General features: G+C 43.3%; 2 protein-coding genes across 2 annotated transcripts; one reads left to right on the top strand and one right to left on the bottom strand.

Annotated features, from left to right (window-relative positions):
• Nucleotides 1-302: 302 nt before the first annotated feature.
• On the bottom strand, nucleotides 303-4363 carry psmd9 (proteasome 26S subunit, non-ATPase 9). Its single transcript, XM_006640229.3, has 6 exons — nucleotides 4193-4363; nucleotides 3711-3813; nucleotides 2846-3039; nucleotides 2090-2191; nucleotides 1807-1895; nucleotides 303-854 (listed from the first exon to the last, which is right to left on the bottom strand). The coding sequence occupies exons 1-6, from the start codon at nucleotides 4310-4312 to the stop codon at nucleotides 827-829; spliced, it is 636 nt and encodes a 211-aa protein (XP_006640292.2). The 5' UTR covers nucleotides 4313-4363; the 3' UTR covers nucleotides 303-826.
• Nucleotides 4364-5419: 1056 nt separating this feature from the next.
• On the top strand, nucleotides 5420-13780 carry LOC102682201 (4-hydroxyphenylpyruvate dioxygenase). The gene is made up of 14 exons (XM_006640359.3): nucleotides 5420-5611; nucleotides 5820-5846; nucleotides 6195-6257; nucleotides 6903-7007; nucleotides 7702-7744; nucleotides 8200-8282; nucleotides 8675-8764; nucleotides 9550-9653; nucleotides 10272-10349; nucleotides 11209-11371; nucleotides 11946-12017; nucleotides 12634-12756; nucleotides 13143-13259; nucleotides 13553-13780. The coding sequence occupies exons 1-14, from the start codon at nucleotides 5609-5611 to the stop codon at nucleotides 13661-13663; spliced, it is 1182 nt and encodes a 393-aa protein (XP_006640422.3). The 5' UTR covers nucleotides 5420-5608; the 3' UTR covers nucleotides 13664-13780.
• The last annotated feature ends 59 nt before the right edge of the window (nucleotides 13781-13839 follow it).

Below are 13839 nucleotides of genomic sequence, written 5' to 3'. Positions count from 1 at the left end.
TGATCAGTTTAATAAAATTATGCCAAAAACATTTAACCAATACCCAAAACCCATACTCATACCAATACCAATACCCATACATATTTTTCTAAAAACACACACGGTGAAGTTAGTTTTATGTTCCACGTATTTTGTTAAGTAGATCACTTTGTGTTTCAGGAATACTCCATTTCATCCATTGTTACACTTCTGTTCAGTACAAGAAAAAGACAACCCCACTTACCACGTCACCCAGTGTACTGAATTGTAGGAAAAGACATGTCTATTAAAAACACTGACACACACACACAAAACTCAAAAAGCAAGTTTGGACAAATCCGTTTATTGTGGTCATGTCATTAGAAAATGATTTCCTTCAGTGTTGTTAAAATTTAGATATACGAGTAAGAAAATCATTTCTGCCAACCAAGAAGCATCAACATATGACATCAAAAAAAATTCATGCTTTCCTCGTGACAATTCCCCAATCCTGTTACCATCTGCCATAATTTAAGTGTCCCATGTAATTCAGTTCCACACAGTTCCACAACTGGGGACAGATCCTGAGCATTTCTTTCCGTTCGTCAAATGTAATTTTTTCTTTATCATGTGGAAGCCTATATGCTTGAGCAATGTAAAGGCATAAAATGTGTTTCAACAGAGTGACAGTAATAAATAACCCAGTGTAATGAAATTCAATAACTCCTTCAGCTCCCAATTCTTACACAGGGAAAAAAAAAACCAGAAAACACCAACAAAATATAGCAACTCCATTTGCAGCCCTTATAGACAAGTCAGCTTCTTGAAGCTCCTCGAGTGGTGCAGCTGTTCTGGTGCTTCAATGTTGTTATTTTCGCAGTGGCACAATGTTACACCTATTGGCACAAAACATTTGGAAGATTAGGAAAGGAAGCAACACAAACACCATAACATTTTGTTCTTTCTGAAACGCATTCTATTAGAGACGTCTGCTAAGAATTAAAACATCTATCACCAAACATCTCTATAACCAGAATCACCTTGACCCCCATTTTAAAAAACGAATTCAAGGAGTCACATAACTCAATGCCTGTGTGGGTGGCTGACAGCGCTTGTTTTTCAATGCTGTTTCTCAAAACGTAGGAAGGGCAGAGCTGATCAAACCTTATTGAGCGTCTTTATGCTAATCCGCATGTCCTGGGAAAAAACAACCTGCCCAGCTCCATACAAAACGGGTTTTGTTTTTTAAACCAACACTGTATTTTATTTGCTCAAAGTACAAACCCTGTTGAGGTTTCAGTGGGAACAACACCACCCAGGAATGAAGTGTACTGGGTGTTTTAGTCATAGTAAGATCTGGAGTAACTCACTTGGCTGAGGGACAACCTCCTGGCCACAGGACAAGGAGGCTGGGACCCCCATGCAGGGTGAGCAGTGACCAAGGGGCAACTGCAGATGTGGAGATGGGGTGGAGGAGGGAACATAAATGAGGGTGCTTATGTGGAGTATTTATATTTTTCTAACAGGAGGGCTTCAGGAAAGATCACCGACCCACCCTTTAATCACAGAACGACTGTGGCTTTCCTTTGACCGGGGGTTCTGGCTTCTGACCAATGAAATCCTGTCGTCGAGCACTGGGCTCGTTCCTCGTGTGTTAGTGGCAGGGCGGTTATTTTGATTTGTCTGGGCCTACGCCAAGAAATCAACAACGTACAGAGTACCTACTGGCATTTTTTTCCCCGGCTTGAATACTTAAGAATAAAACTGCAAGAAATTAAGATAGAGCATCACAAGAAGCCGAAGTGGCTGGCTGCACGACTGTTGTTAAATCATCGTTTTCAGACCCACCCCAGCAGGCCTCTTCCACTCCAGCGCTGTGGCGTCAGGCCCAGGTGCACTGTCTGCCCACTGCGAATCACAGTTATGCTCAGGGGTTTCTAAGGAAAAAGATTCACCAATGTCATTCAAGCCAACAATATACTTTTCTACAACTACGCGGTCATGAAGAACAGCGATCACTGAGCTGTACAGAGTGCAGTGCTCCAATCAACGTGTTTAAAAGCTCGCCTACAGGCCCACTGGGATGAAGACCTGCAGATGAGCTCAAAGGTTTCTGAAAGCAAATTCTTACCCCTTCGCTGTGCTGGACAACCATGGCGATGTTCTGCAGGTTCTGAAAGTTCACTGAATTCACACTGCCAAACTCAACGATCTCGTCCCCAACATGCAAGCCCTGTACAAGAAGGGGGGGGAGAATCATTTTAAGCCATTTCAGAGCAGGACATATTTCTCCAGATAAACCAAAAAAAAAAACAGCATTAGCCTCATTAGGGAAGAGACCAGCACCGTGTTGCATTTAAGATTTCTTCATAAGGTTCAAGAATTATTCAGATTTTAACACTACCAGTTTTTACTGTTATAACTGCCTAGTAAATGTACAGAGAGTAAAGATCCAGCAGCATAATTAAAAAGGATAAATCAGATTGCACACAACACAATGTCAGCCCACAGTCCATCAATCTACCGGCTCTGCCACTTGCTATCCATAAGGCTGGGGCTTATTTCACAACAAGGGCTAACGTTCCTTAAATCAATTCCCCAGACAATCAGGAGAGTCAAGAGTCAAGTCAGGGGTCAGCATTAATCTGGATCTGAGTTTACAGATTCCACAAACATATGAAGTACAACACTTCCACATCATGCAAACGCATGCATAGACAGAAAGGAGTTGCATTCTTTCAACATGCAGATGATTTGCAATTCATCATGCAACATCTGGAAATTAGTCTGCAGCGCAAGAATTTCCCAGCTCCTGCCTCCAGTCGAATATTTCCACGTTCTGCCCCCCCAGAGCCCCACAGGGTCCCAGCTAGCTCAGAGGACTCACGGCCAGGCTGGCTGGAGAGCCGGGGGTGACGGCGTCCGCTCTGGCGAAGGGCTGAGGAGGGCTGCGGGCCTGCTCCATGGCCTCCTCTCGCGCCTCGGCCTCGTCCCACGCCCTCTTGGCCTTCTCTCGGGCGTGGAGCTGGTGCAGCGCCTCCTCGATCTCCAGCATGATGGCCTTGTGGTCGTTCTGCAGGCCTGCGCGGGGGTGACACACGTCACTGCGTCACGGTGGGGACCAGCGCTGGCGCCACGCCAGCTGGAGGCTTCCCACACAATGCACACATGAGCTGGGCCGGGGGACAAGAGGCGGCTCCCAACTGCGGGACGAACTGAACCTCTAAATTAGACGGCCCGTGGCGTCTGGGCATCTTCTGCTGCTGCACTTTTGACAATCAATTTCAGATTCTGCTCAAGGCAGACACGACTAGTGTTGAGGCTAATTTGAGCATGGGCACAAGTAAAGGATAATACCACACTGAAAAAGTAGAAATAAGAAACAACGTTTCTGCTGTGGGGTCTTAAGATGTGAAGAGTAAAGTAGTGGGATTATAAAGAGCAGGGGAACAAGGCCAGAGCAGGAGAGAATGGGCTCACAGGGGTAAAAGCTGTACATCAATGGATAAGACTGTATACTGCATTCATTTACAGATTACAGCTGCTAACACCCCCCTGAGGCTCTTTCTCAGCTACTCCGTCTCCTTATCCTCCCGAAACGTTGCGTTTCGCTGAAGTAACCTTTCCGTGCTCCTCTGCAGCCGAAACACGCTGACGCGGCCGTCCAGAGAGGCAGCTGCGTCACATGGCTTAGAAAATAAGAGCTCTCTCGCTCTTTGGCCGTACGGTTTTCACACACCCGCACCACTCACAGGAGATGTTGTGTCTCGCCGTGCGGACCTGGAACACATCCACGTCTGCTCGCGGGTACCCTTCTACGTCAACGAGCGGACCGTCCATCCCAACGCCTTTTTGCTGTCGATGAAGTATTGGGATCACTCGTATTGCAAGCTCATCACGGTTGCATATTACAATAACATCTAAAACACCCGTTCGCACTATTTCTGTCAGGGGTCCTTGACGATAATCTACGCATAAAACTTTTCAAACGGTCGCAGAAAAAAACACAGGCCCTTTTAGATACACACTGCGTGTTATATTTTTTCTACAGCGATCTATGTGTTTTACGCATTATATCGTTTTCCCGTTATCAGAAAGTTCAGAACTTGAAAATCAAATACTACGACGAGTTTATTTTATCTCTGTCTAAAATACACAAGGTACACAAACCCAACTATGCAGACTCTGACTGAACCGATTTTTGAGTACACAATGGGATAATCTGAAATCTTACATCTTCCAGAACGTCGTAGTATGCTTTAATCTGTTCTTCAATTTCATCTTTCTTTTTGACGAGATTTTTAACATAATCAACCGTAAATGTGGAGTTATTGTGGTCGCTTTCTTCTGTCATCTTCAAACCGTGTCCGGACGTTTAACTGCAGCAACTACAACTACGGATCCTTTAAATGGACATACTCTGCTATTCCATGGAACGCGAAGCTATATTCAATCTTCAATGTTTTTTCAGTAATCCCCTGTAATTAAAATGTATGGAACGCAATTCCTTTGATGTCAGTTCTGCCCGGTTTTGCTCACAGGAAAACCACACATTTGAGTTTAAATTGATTTAGCAAACAGCACCATAACTTAATGAATTAAGTGTTTTATCTCTGAAAAGAAAACGCATCAGTTTTTGCCGTTCCATTTCGTTCCTTCTATGCACTGGCGTGTAAATAATTGCGTTTGAAGGAACATTTACCCGGATAGGTAGACCAAATTAATGAACACATAAATAGCATCTCGCATAATAAAAATTAGTCATTTTGCTTTCAACGTTTAATTTAAAAAAATGCAAGATAAGTGATAAGATGATCGTGAATAGATTTGCTGATGCTATAGTGAGATGAGGCCCGATATTCTTTACTGTGCGCATTTAAGACAATGTGTTCAAAGCGGGGGGTGGAAAGCGCTTGCTACAGTATATTTTTTTGTTTCCCTTCCAGAAGGCAGTTTTAGGGATAACCAATTGGAAACCAGGATCTGAGGAACTCCTCTATCGAATAACCCAACATGTGGAACCATTCAAGCATGAACTAACTAGCGCTGCAGCACTAGATTCACGCCAGCATGAATAAGCATTTTTGTGACCGACAAAAACGTTGTTTTGTCCTCGTGCTACATTTCACAATGAAATATACTTTTTAATACGTTCTGACAAACGTCTCAAAAAGGGCACCATCCAGCCGTCTGTGTATATTCACATACTGTATGACTGTCATAGGGACCAGTGATACATTCTTTAATAAAGTGTTTTTAACGTGTTATATTATACATAGGAACAGGTAATAGGTTTATTCCATGCTGAAATAATTTCTCTTTTCAGCATGGAATAAGCCTATTGTTCCTCTGCAGACTTCGCATGCTGACGCAGCTCCCCACCTGAACTTTATTATAGATATATTAGAATATATCATTGCCATATGCTATATGTATACATAATGTCAATGTTCCATTGTCTTATTGTGCTTAACTGAAATATGCGGTGCTTAAAATCTACCCCACTCATAAAAAATCTTGAGTGAGGGAGCCCCACATTACACCAGTCATTACTCCGGGGGCGTGGAGTGCTTCGTGTCGTCTTTTCGCTTAATGGTCTGAAGTTCATTGCATCCCCGGTTCGGCTGCTGCAAGAATCAACCAGCTAACAATGGTGAGATCACTTTATTGGTTTATAAATGACATTTTAGTAAGCTCTTTAACTACGCTTCTTCCCCACAATTTTCCACTTCTGTTTGATAGTCCCTTTTATTCATTTCGCACATTTTTCTGTTTCAGATGAGTCCTCGTGTATGTATCATGTGATGTATATGTATGGAGTATTTTGGCATATGTAAAACTGTATTTCTCCTTCTCTTTAGACTTCTTACACCGACAAGGGCGAAAAGGTACGTACAGTATAGCGTTTTTATTATAAGTTCTTACTCATTGAAGTGCCCTGTGGTCATGCCTGAAATCGTGCAGTAAGGGCAGCTCATTTTATATAAATATGTATTTTTTATGCAATAGGATATCTGGAAGAAGAGAAAACACCTGTTGTGGTTGACAAAGTCTATTATAGGTTGACAAAATGTGATGGGGATGTTTTTATTCCCATCACAAATATCCTTTTAAATTCACGACGTGTACTTAAATTGATTCGTAGACGCGATGGAGCGTATTAGCTGGAAATATGCTTAGCTTAAACTGTATTGTTTTTATGCTTATTCCTTATTAATGTGTTTATCTGATTATAGCATGAAAGAGGAAAGTTTATTTGTTTCGACCACATCACATTCTGGGTTGGCAACGCCAAACAGGTAAGCGTATTTATCCGACAGTTGAATAATTTTGTACTTTTGGTTTTCTCGCATCTTATTTTTTCCTCTCTCGAAATCACAGAGGTTTTCCTCTGGAAAGCTTTCTATTGGCTTTAAGAGAGGGGTGGAGTGGCTTCAGTTATTTTATTAAACCCACATTGATGCCTTCAGCGGTTTCATCTGACCGAGGGGCTTTAGTTTACAGTGTTAATCGAATTATGTCTTTAATTTCATTTAATAGACATACTTATGTCTACATGTCATTAAAACAATTTAAGTAGACAATGTCTTCCAACAAAGATTAATATCTTCCCTGAAAACGACGGTCCTTTTGTAAAAGTAATCTGAATAAATTAGAATGGGAAAATACAATGTACTATTAGAACTAGGAATCTTTTAATTATTCTATGTGAGTAAGTAAAGGTCTATTCAAAACTTCTCTGTGGGCTAAGATATTGAGTGTATTTTTTTTTAGTAGCATAGTTATGGTGGTTCATCCTAAACAGGTTTCTAATTTATTTTTATGTTAAAAATTAAAATCGTTTTTGACTTTGTTTCCAGCCTACCTGCAGCGTGACTTAGGGCAGGACACATATTGCCTGTGCCGTATATGGAGTGAACCTGCCTGCTTGCTCTCCTTTCTAGGCGGCCTCATTCTACTGCAACAAGATGGGATTTGAGCCCCTGGCGTACCGGGGCCTGGAGACGGGGAGCAGGGAGGTGGTGTCCCATGTGGTCCAGCAGGACAAGGCAAGCCCCCCTTTCCTGTGTGCTCTGCAGCTACAGTAGCTTCTGTCCAGTGACAAAGCCATCCAGGGGGCCAACAGCAGAGTATTGGACGCAAATACTAAAACATTAACAAACATTGACAGTTTTGTCTGATGTCTTCCTTGAGGTCACAATACCAAGTTTGACATCTTTGTTTTTTGCTGGTCGCTGTGGGTAGGCTCTTTCTTCTTGGTCCTTTAGAGTAAAGATAGGCCGTCCTTCCTCCCCAGATAGAGGTAGATTTTCAGTAAGGAAAGTGAACTCCCTCCGAGCTCCTAATTAACCTTAGGGTGTCCTGTCTAAAGAGCCATGGGGCAAAGGCCTTCATTAACTATCCAAGGAAACGTTTAAATAGAAATACACGGGGAGATTACTTTCAAACTGAAAAGGAGAAAAAAAAAAGAAGGAAAAAACACAACCTCAGGTGAACAAAGCCTCCAACAAATGCTGTTTGTTCCTCTTTCTTTTTGCTATTCAGTTTGGAATGAACCTTTACTGGTTCCTCTATTTCTTGTTTTTAAGTAGCACTCTCGGAAAACAAGCCGGTCCCTGAATAGAGGCTTTAATGGTATCGCCCCCTTCAGTATTCGGAAAGGTCTGATGAAGCAAAGCACAGTTATTGTGTGGGGGGGGGCTGGACATGTGTATATTCATTCTTTGTCATGCCTTCCTGCAGATCGTATTTGTCTTCTCATCTCCACTGAATCCAGGAAACAAAGGTAAGTATCTGGTTACGGGAAGGAGGTGGGAGGTGGGAAAAGTTGTAGTAAAGCTACAAACATTAGCAGGATTGATCTCCTCTCTGGCCCTGTGAGCCAAACCTCTGTGTTTAATCCGCTCTGCTGGAAAGACATGAAATGGTGCCTGTGACTCTGAGGCACTTCTTCTGCTGGGAATTGATCACGGCCGCCCTTGGCCATCTCTGGCTTTCGAGCCACGTGGCACCACTGCCAGACAGTGGAGAATTGTGCCAACATGGGTCCTATCATGGGAGAATTCAGCACAGTCTAGATCCCAAGAGGGTGGCGTCTCATCTTCTGTAACAGGCTCAGCAGCAAATGAGCCAAGCAACATTCACAAAGCACGCTGCATCTAAATGATTCTAAACACGACCTTATTCGTTTTCAGACGGCTGACTCTCTGCTGTGTTTTCCCCTCTTTTTTTTCTGCCTAGAGATGGGAGAACATCTCGTGGAACACGGAGATGGAGTGAAAGACATTGCGTTTTCAGTGGAGGACTGCGACTTTATCGTTCAGGTACTGAGCCCAGACAAGGGAACTGGAGGGAGTGCTGCTTTTATCCAGCTACCGGTTATCAGAAAAGGGAAGGATCTGAGCACATCATATTCAGCTCCTTCTTGAGAGACAGGAAAAAGCAACCTGCCTGCAAAACCGAAAAGAAAACTGAGACCGAAGATGATCAAGGACACTTATCTTTGCATATTTCGTGAATGTGAATTATTCAAAAGCACAAAGTCCTAAATATGTTGTACTGTAAAGTTGCTGTCATGTCACAGGCTGGGTCAGGTGAAACTGGTTTCATTCAAAAGGAACGTGCACAGGAATGTAAGATCCGTAGACTGGGGTGGGGACTGACAGGCCTCGATTAATGAAGTGTGTTTCTCATGCCTTCTGTCTGTCCTTTGCAGAAAGCTCGGGAGCGTGGGGCTGTTGTTCTGAAGGAGCCCTACACAGAGGAAGACAAATACGGCAAAGTGAAATTAGCAGTGCTCCAGACGGTACGTGAGGGCCTGCATTACAGGTGGTCGAGCACAGGAATGATGTGTAAAATGACACAGACTTCTAAAGTGCAGGGCCCTGCAGAAGATCCAAGTGTTCCCAAACCAAATCCGCTTGGAGACGTGGAAGATTGATTACAGACAACCCTGCTGTCTGTAGTCAAGCCCGAGAGAGCTCCTTGCCCCTGTGTTCTTCGATAGGATGTGGTGTCCATCCTGTCTCAACCAGCACACCTGACATTTGCCTGTAAAACACATTTTGTGAGGGAGGTACTAAATACAGTCTCAAGATTATTTCTTATGAGGCAGTTGGAAATACAGCCATGTTAAAATTCCCCCAAAAACAATAATGAGCTTGTGTACCAATTAACATTGAATAACTCCAAAGCTTACACCAGACTGACTAGGATTTGGAGCAACATTTACAGTATAATTAAAGTGATACGTTAAAGTGAGAGCAGACTGAAGTGTACTAAAACACTATGATCCAAGCTTCACCACACCACAGTTGAGTACATGCATTCTAGAGGTATCAGCATGGCAAAAGTAAGTGAAAACTGCCAGAACTACCTGCAGTTTTCTGGCAGAAAATTCCCAAAAGGAAATGAGGCTTGGTCTTCTCTGCTTGAAATTCTGCATGTAGCATTCCATTGTTAAAAGAATTGCTGTAATCTGACAGCTGGTAACGTGCGTGCCTAGTGGTGTCCTTCTCTCAGTTCATGGAGCTTTCTGAATGGGCGTAGTGAAGCATGAGGACTGACCCCTGGTGGCCGATGTCTCTGCAGTATGGGGACACCACTCACACGCTTGTGGAGAGGACGGACTACAGGGGACTCTTCCTGCCCGGGTTCAAGGCTCCTCTGTTCCGAGACCCCCTGCTGGCCAAGCTGTGAGTGCATCAGAAGGCCTGGTTGAATGTTGTTTTTTTCTAAACATGAAAAGTAATAAATAGGGATAAGTTCAGTTTTGTATGGATTACAGCTGGGCCTGTAGGATATAAAGCAAGTTACTCTTTATACCACAATAGGTGGCCCAAGCCTTAAAATGTCAAATGATGGAGATTTTCTCTAGAGAAAAAGCTGGTTGGATAAGGCTGGGCTAAGAGCAATGAAAGTCGAGTCATGCGGACGTCTTGTGGCTCTGTATCTTATTGTCAACCAAGGTGTTCTTTATATGATCCAGTTTCAATAAAGCAATTTTATTAAGGGTGGGGGGGGGGATACCACTGAGATCTGTTTTTTTAGCACACTCTCAAACCACGTCTGAACCGGAAGGTGTCTTGTAATCCGTGCTACTTTGAGGGCTTTCAGACTTTTTTCTCCCTTACTGAGCAAATAGGGGGGAAATCATGGAAAAATAGAACCTTAATGATGAAGTCATGATCTTTGCCATGGGACACCTGCGTATCAGATTAAACACGGGCGGCTCCATGGTGACCTGCATCTCCATGTGGGGCGAGTTGCCTGTGCGGGACCTGTGGTGACGAAGGTGTTGCTCTGCCCTGCAGGCCCAGCGGACAGCTGAACTTCATTGACCACGTGGTGGGGAACCAGCCAGACGATGAGATGGTGCCTGTGGTGGAGTGGTAAGCAAGCGGCCAGGAAGCAACTGGCTGTGGCTCGAATCTGGTCAGAGCACGTGGGGAAGATCACTCAGATCTCATCTCATCTCGGGATTCAGGAGATTAAGGGTTGCTGAGTGTCCTCGTTCACACAGTTGACTCAAAAAATGAAACAAATACCAGACCACAGATTTATAGCTGTTTCTACATCAGGTTCTTTAAGATGACTTCTTCTTGGGGAAAGGATTTCATTAGGAGTGGAGGATTGGTTCGATAGCATACACATGGAACAGGGCGGTTTTCTCGATGGATCTGAGCGGTTCTCGTGACATCTGGAGCGGGTTAGGCGTGTTCTGGCACCGCCACTGCTCCGAGATCAAACATCGGGCAGATTGAGTGCAGATGTGCTCCACATGCAACCAGCCTGCTGTTAAGTACACCACAGGCATCATAAAGATGATCAAGAAAAGGTTTAGTTGTAACATGCCAAGTCAGAGCGAGATTTTGTAGGAGCTTTTGTAAGAGCTGAAGAAATAAATGGAAAGTTATGCTGCCTAGGAGTGAATGTTATTCTGGGTTTACAGTTTATTTGAATAGAATAGGAGCTTATTTTGAACCTTTTTTTCTAGCATTGAAATGTATGTAGCTGAGGGAGACCGGATGTCAAAGAGAAGCCTGGTCAACGACTGTAGAGGATGGTTTGCAGGCATTCCTAACCCAAGCCATGTGCTCCTGGGATTTGGCACTGCTTTGCGGAATCATTGCTTCTTACTGGGATCTGGCTATTCCCTCAGATGGTCAGGCTTTGTTTCCCAGCAGGCAGATGGCAGCTCAGTCTTGGAGATTAGTGGTACTGACAGAGCTTTGCTGGTTCTATCCTCAGGTATCAGAAGAACCTTCTGTTCCACCGTTTTTGGTCAGTGGACGATAAGCAGATCCAGACGGAATTCAGTTCCCTCCGTTCCATTGTGGTGGCAAACTATGAAGAGACTGTGAAGATGCCCATTAATGAGCCCGCCATAGGGAAAAGAAAATCTCAGATCCAGGTTACCTTCCAGTCATCACCTTTTCATTCTCATGTTCTGTTTTCATAAAGACTGGAAACTAAGCATGACAGCACTGGGGATGCTACAGCAAAATTCAAATTCATACATGTACTGTATGAAATGAGGGATCAGAACCCCTGTATCTGATAAAGTTACTCACTAGTGACTTAGACGTTTAACTTTGATGATTTGGCATATATTCTTCTTTAAGGTTTTCATTTGGGGACTCTTAAAGAGATACTGCAGTGAATTAATACTGTACATCATGAGTCCAGTGAAAATCTTAACAAAAATGGTAATTGTGGCTAAAATATGGCACATAACTCAAAAACACACAGCACCGCTGACTCATTAAAACACATTTTGCAGAATGGCAGGAGGGTATTCAGTCCTGCTGAATTCCAATACCTGCTAATGTGATTTAGTTTTAAATTCATGGATACCAAAGTGGAACGTTTTTTCCCAGCTGGGTTGGGAAACTGGGTTTGCAAAGGCTTAGACGTCGTTTTCAGGATACTACCTCCCCTGGTCCCTAGCCACCTCACTGACCCCTCTGCTTCTTTTCTCTTTACAGGAGTATGTGGAGTATTATGGAGGTCCAGGAGTACAGCACATTGCCATGAATACATCAGACATCATCACAGCTGTAAGCAAGTGTTTCCTTCTCTAGCTGGTGCGATCTCACTCGAGTGGGATTCGCTCCTGATTACATGTTGTACAACCACTGCAATCCAACACTGTGGCTCAAACAAAGGTCCAACTTCTTGTGTTTGTATGTCTGGAGTCGACAAAGCCCTGATGCTGAGACCAGTCCTTACTTTTGAAACGAAAGAGGTCATCTCTGACCTTAGACCTTAGGGACAAATGTGTACCAAACTTAAAAAAGCATAACAGCAAAATATTATAGCAAGAGTCGTGTCTTTTTCAAATGTCACTGTAACCTGTGATGTACAGCTGAACAAATTAGTAGTTTACTAACCCTCGCATTTTTGGATTTACAGAAATGTCATCAGTACACATAGATCTATATATAATCTTATACATTTCTATTGATTAACCCTAGTTGTGGACATTGAGGAGGTCTTTGGTGCCTTTTGCTGCACATGGAGATGATCTCTAGTCACTGAGATGGCTAGAAGACCCCTATTATGACCCCCAGAAAACATCTATAAATCCCAGACAGCTGGCGTTCTTCGTGACCAGGCCTGCAGACTGCTGATTTAACCTGAGGCAGTCATCTCCTTTCTTCTGTTGGTTTTAAGATACGCAACTTGAAGGAGCGAGGAATGGACTTCATGTCAGTCCCAGATACTTACTATGAGCAGCTGAGGGAGAATCTCAAACATTCCAAAGTCAAGATCACGGAGGACTTGGCTGTACTAGAGGTCAGTGGATTTTAAGACAAAAAGAACGTGGCAGAATAAAGATATCAGTTCTTCAGAGTTCTCAGTGCTTGAATTAGCTGGATTTTTTTCCAACCTAAACAACCACACCTGTATGCATTAGAAAAATCAAGCAGGAAATATTTAGAACCAATCTGTGCATAGGTGTTTGCAAAGTCCTCTCTGCATTACATTCTTATCTTTACTCAAAGGGAAGAAGCAGAGGAAGCTGTAGAAGGAAACCATTAGAAAAAGATCTTGTCCATCTTTATACTAACTTACAATCTTAGATCCGAGGTCTACTGAAAAGTACCCAAGATAAATTACACAATTAAAATAGAAAATCCCTGTAAAACAGCTTAAGAAGTCTTTTTCTCTGTATATTATAGGAATTGAAGATCTTGGTGGACTACGATGACAATGGCTATCTGCTGCAGATATTCACCAAGCCTGTACAGGACAGGCCCACTGTGTTCCTGGAGGTGATACAGCGACACAACCACCAGGTTAGCTAACAGAAACGAAACCAGCATGGCAATCTTCACATACAGGCCCCAATACTGTAGGTTGTGAATATCTAATAATATAGTCAAGAAGACAAAGCTTGCTTACGACCTTAATCAAGACTGTGGCGATGCAGGGCGCACGTGAAACCGTCAGAACAATTCAAACTTTTTAGCACGTTTTGATGATGGCAGCTCATATTTCTTCCAAGCTTTTAAACCAGAATACATTTCAGTGTTTTTCAGCTATGTGGCAGTTTTTAACAGTGGATTCACCAATTTTTAAACCATTGCAGGGCTTTGGCGCTGGGAATTTCAAGTCCTTGTTTGAAGCCATTGAGGCCGACCAGAATGCCAGGGGAAACCTCACAGTTCTGACTCCAAATGGGCAGTATGAAGCTCTCTAGCCATGAAGGAAGGACAGCAAAACGGGGCTCTCCCACACCCCACTCTGCCTACCAAGATAATGTGCAATCACTGCGATGGTGCTTTAGGATCTCCATTAAAGTGACCACCTCCTTCCAGTGATGATTGTGTGTTATCTGTATAGTGCTATGTGGTTCAATCACTTAATCTAGCTAAA

Source organism: Lepisosteus oculatus, chromosome 22 (assembly GCF_040954835.1).
Source record: "Lepisosteus oculatus isolate fLepOcu1 chromosome 22, fLepOcu1.hap2, whole genome shotgun sequence".
NCBI lineage: Eukaryota > Metazoa > Chordata > Actinopteri > Semionotiformes > Lepisosteidae > Lepisosteus > Lepisosteus oculatus.
The sequence above is the reverse complement of the archived record's forward strand: the minus strand, read 5'-3'. Positions and strand labels throughout refer to the sequence as shown.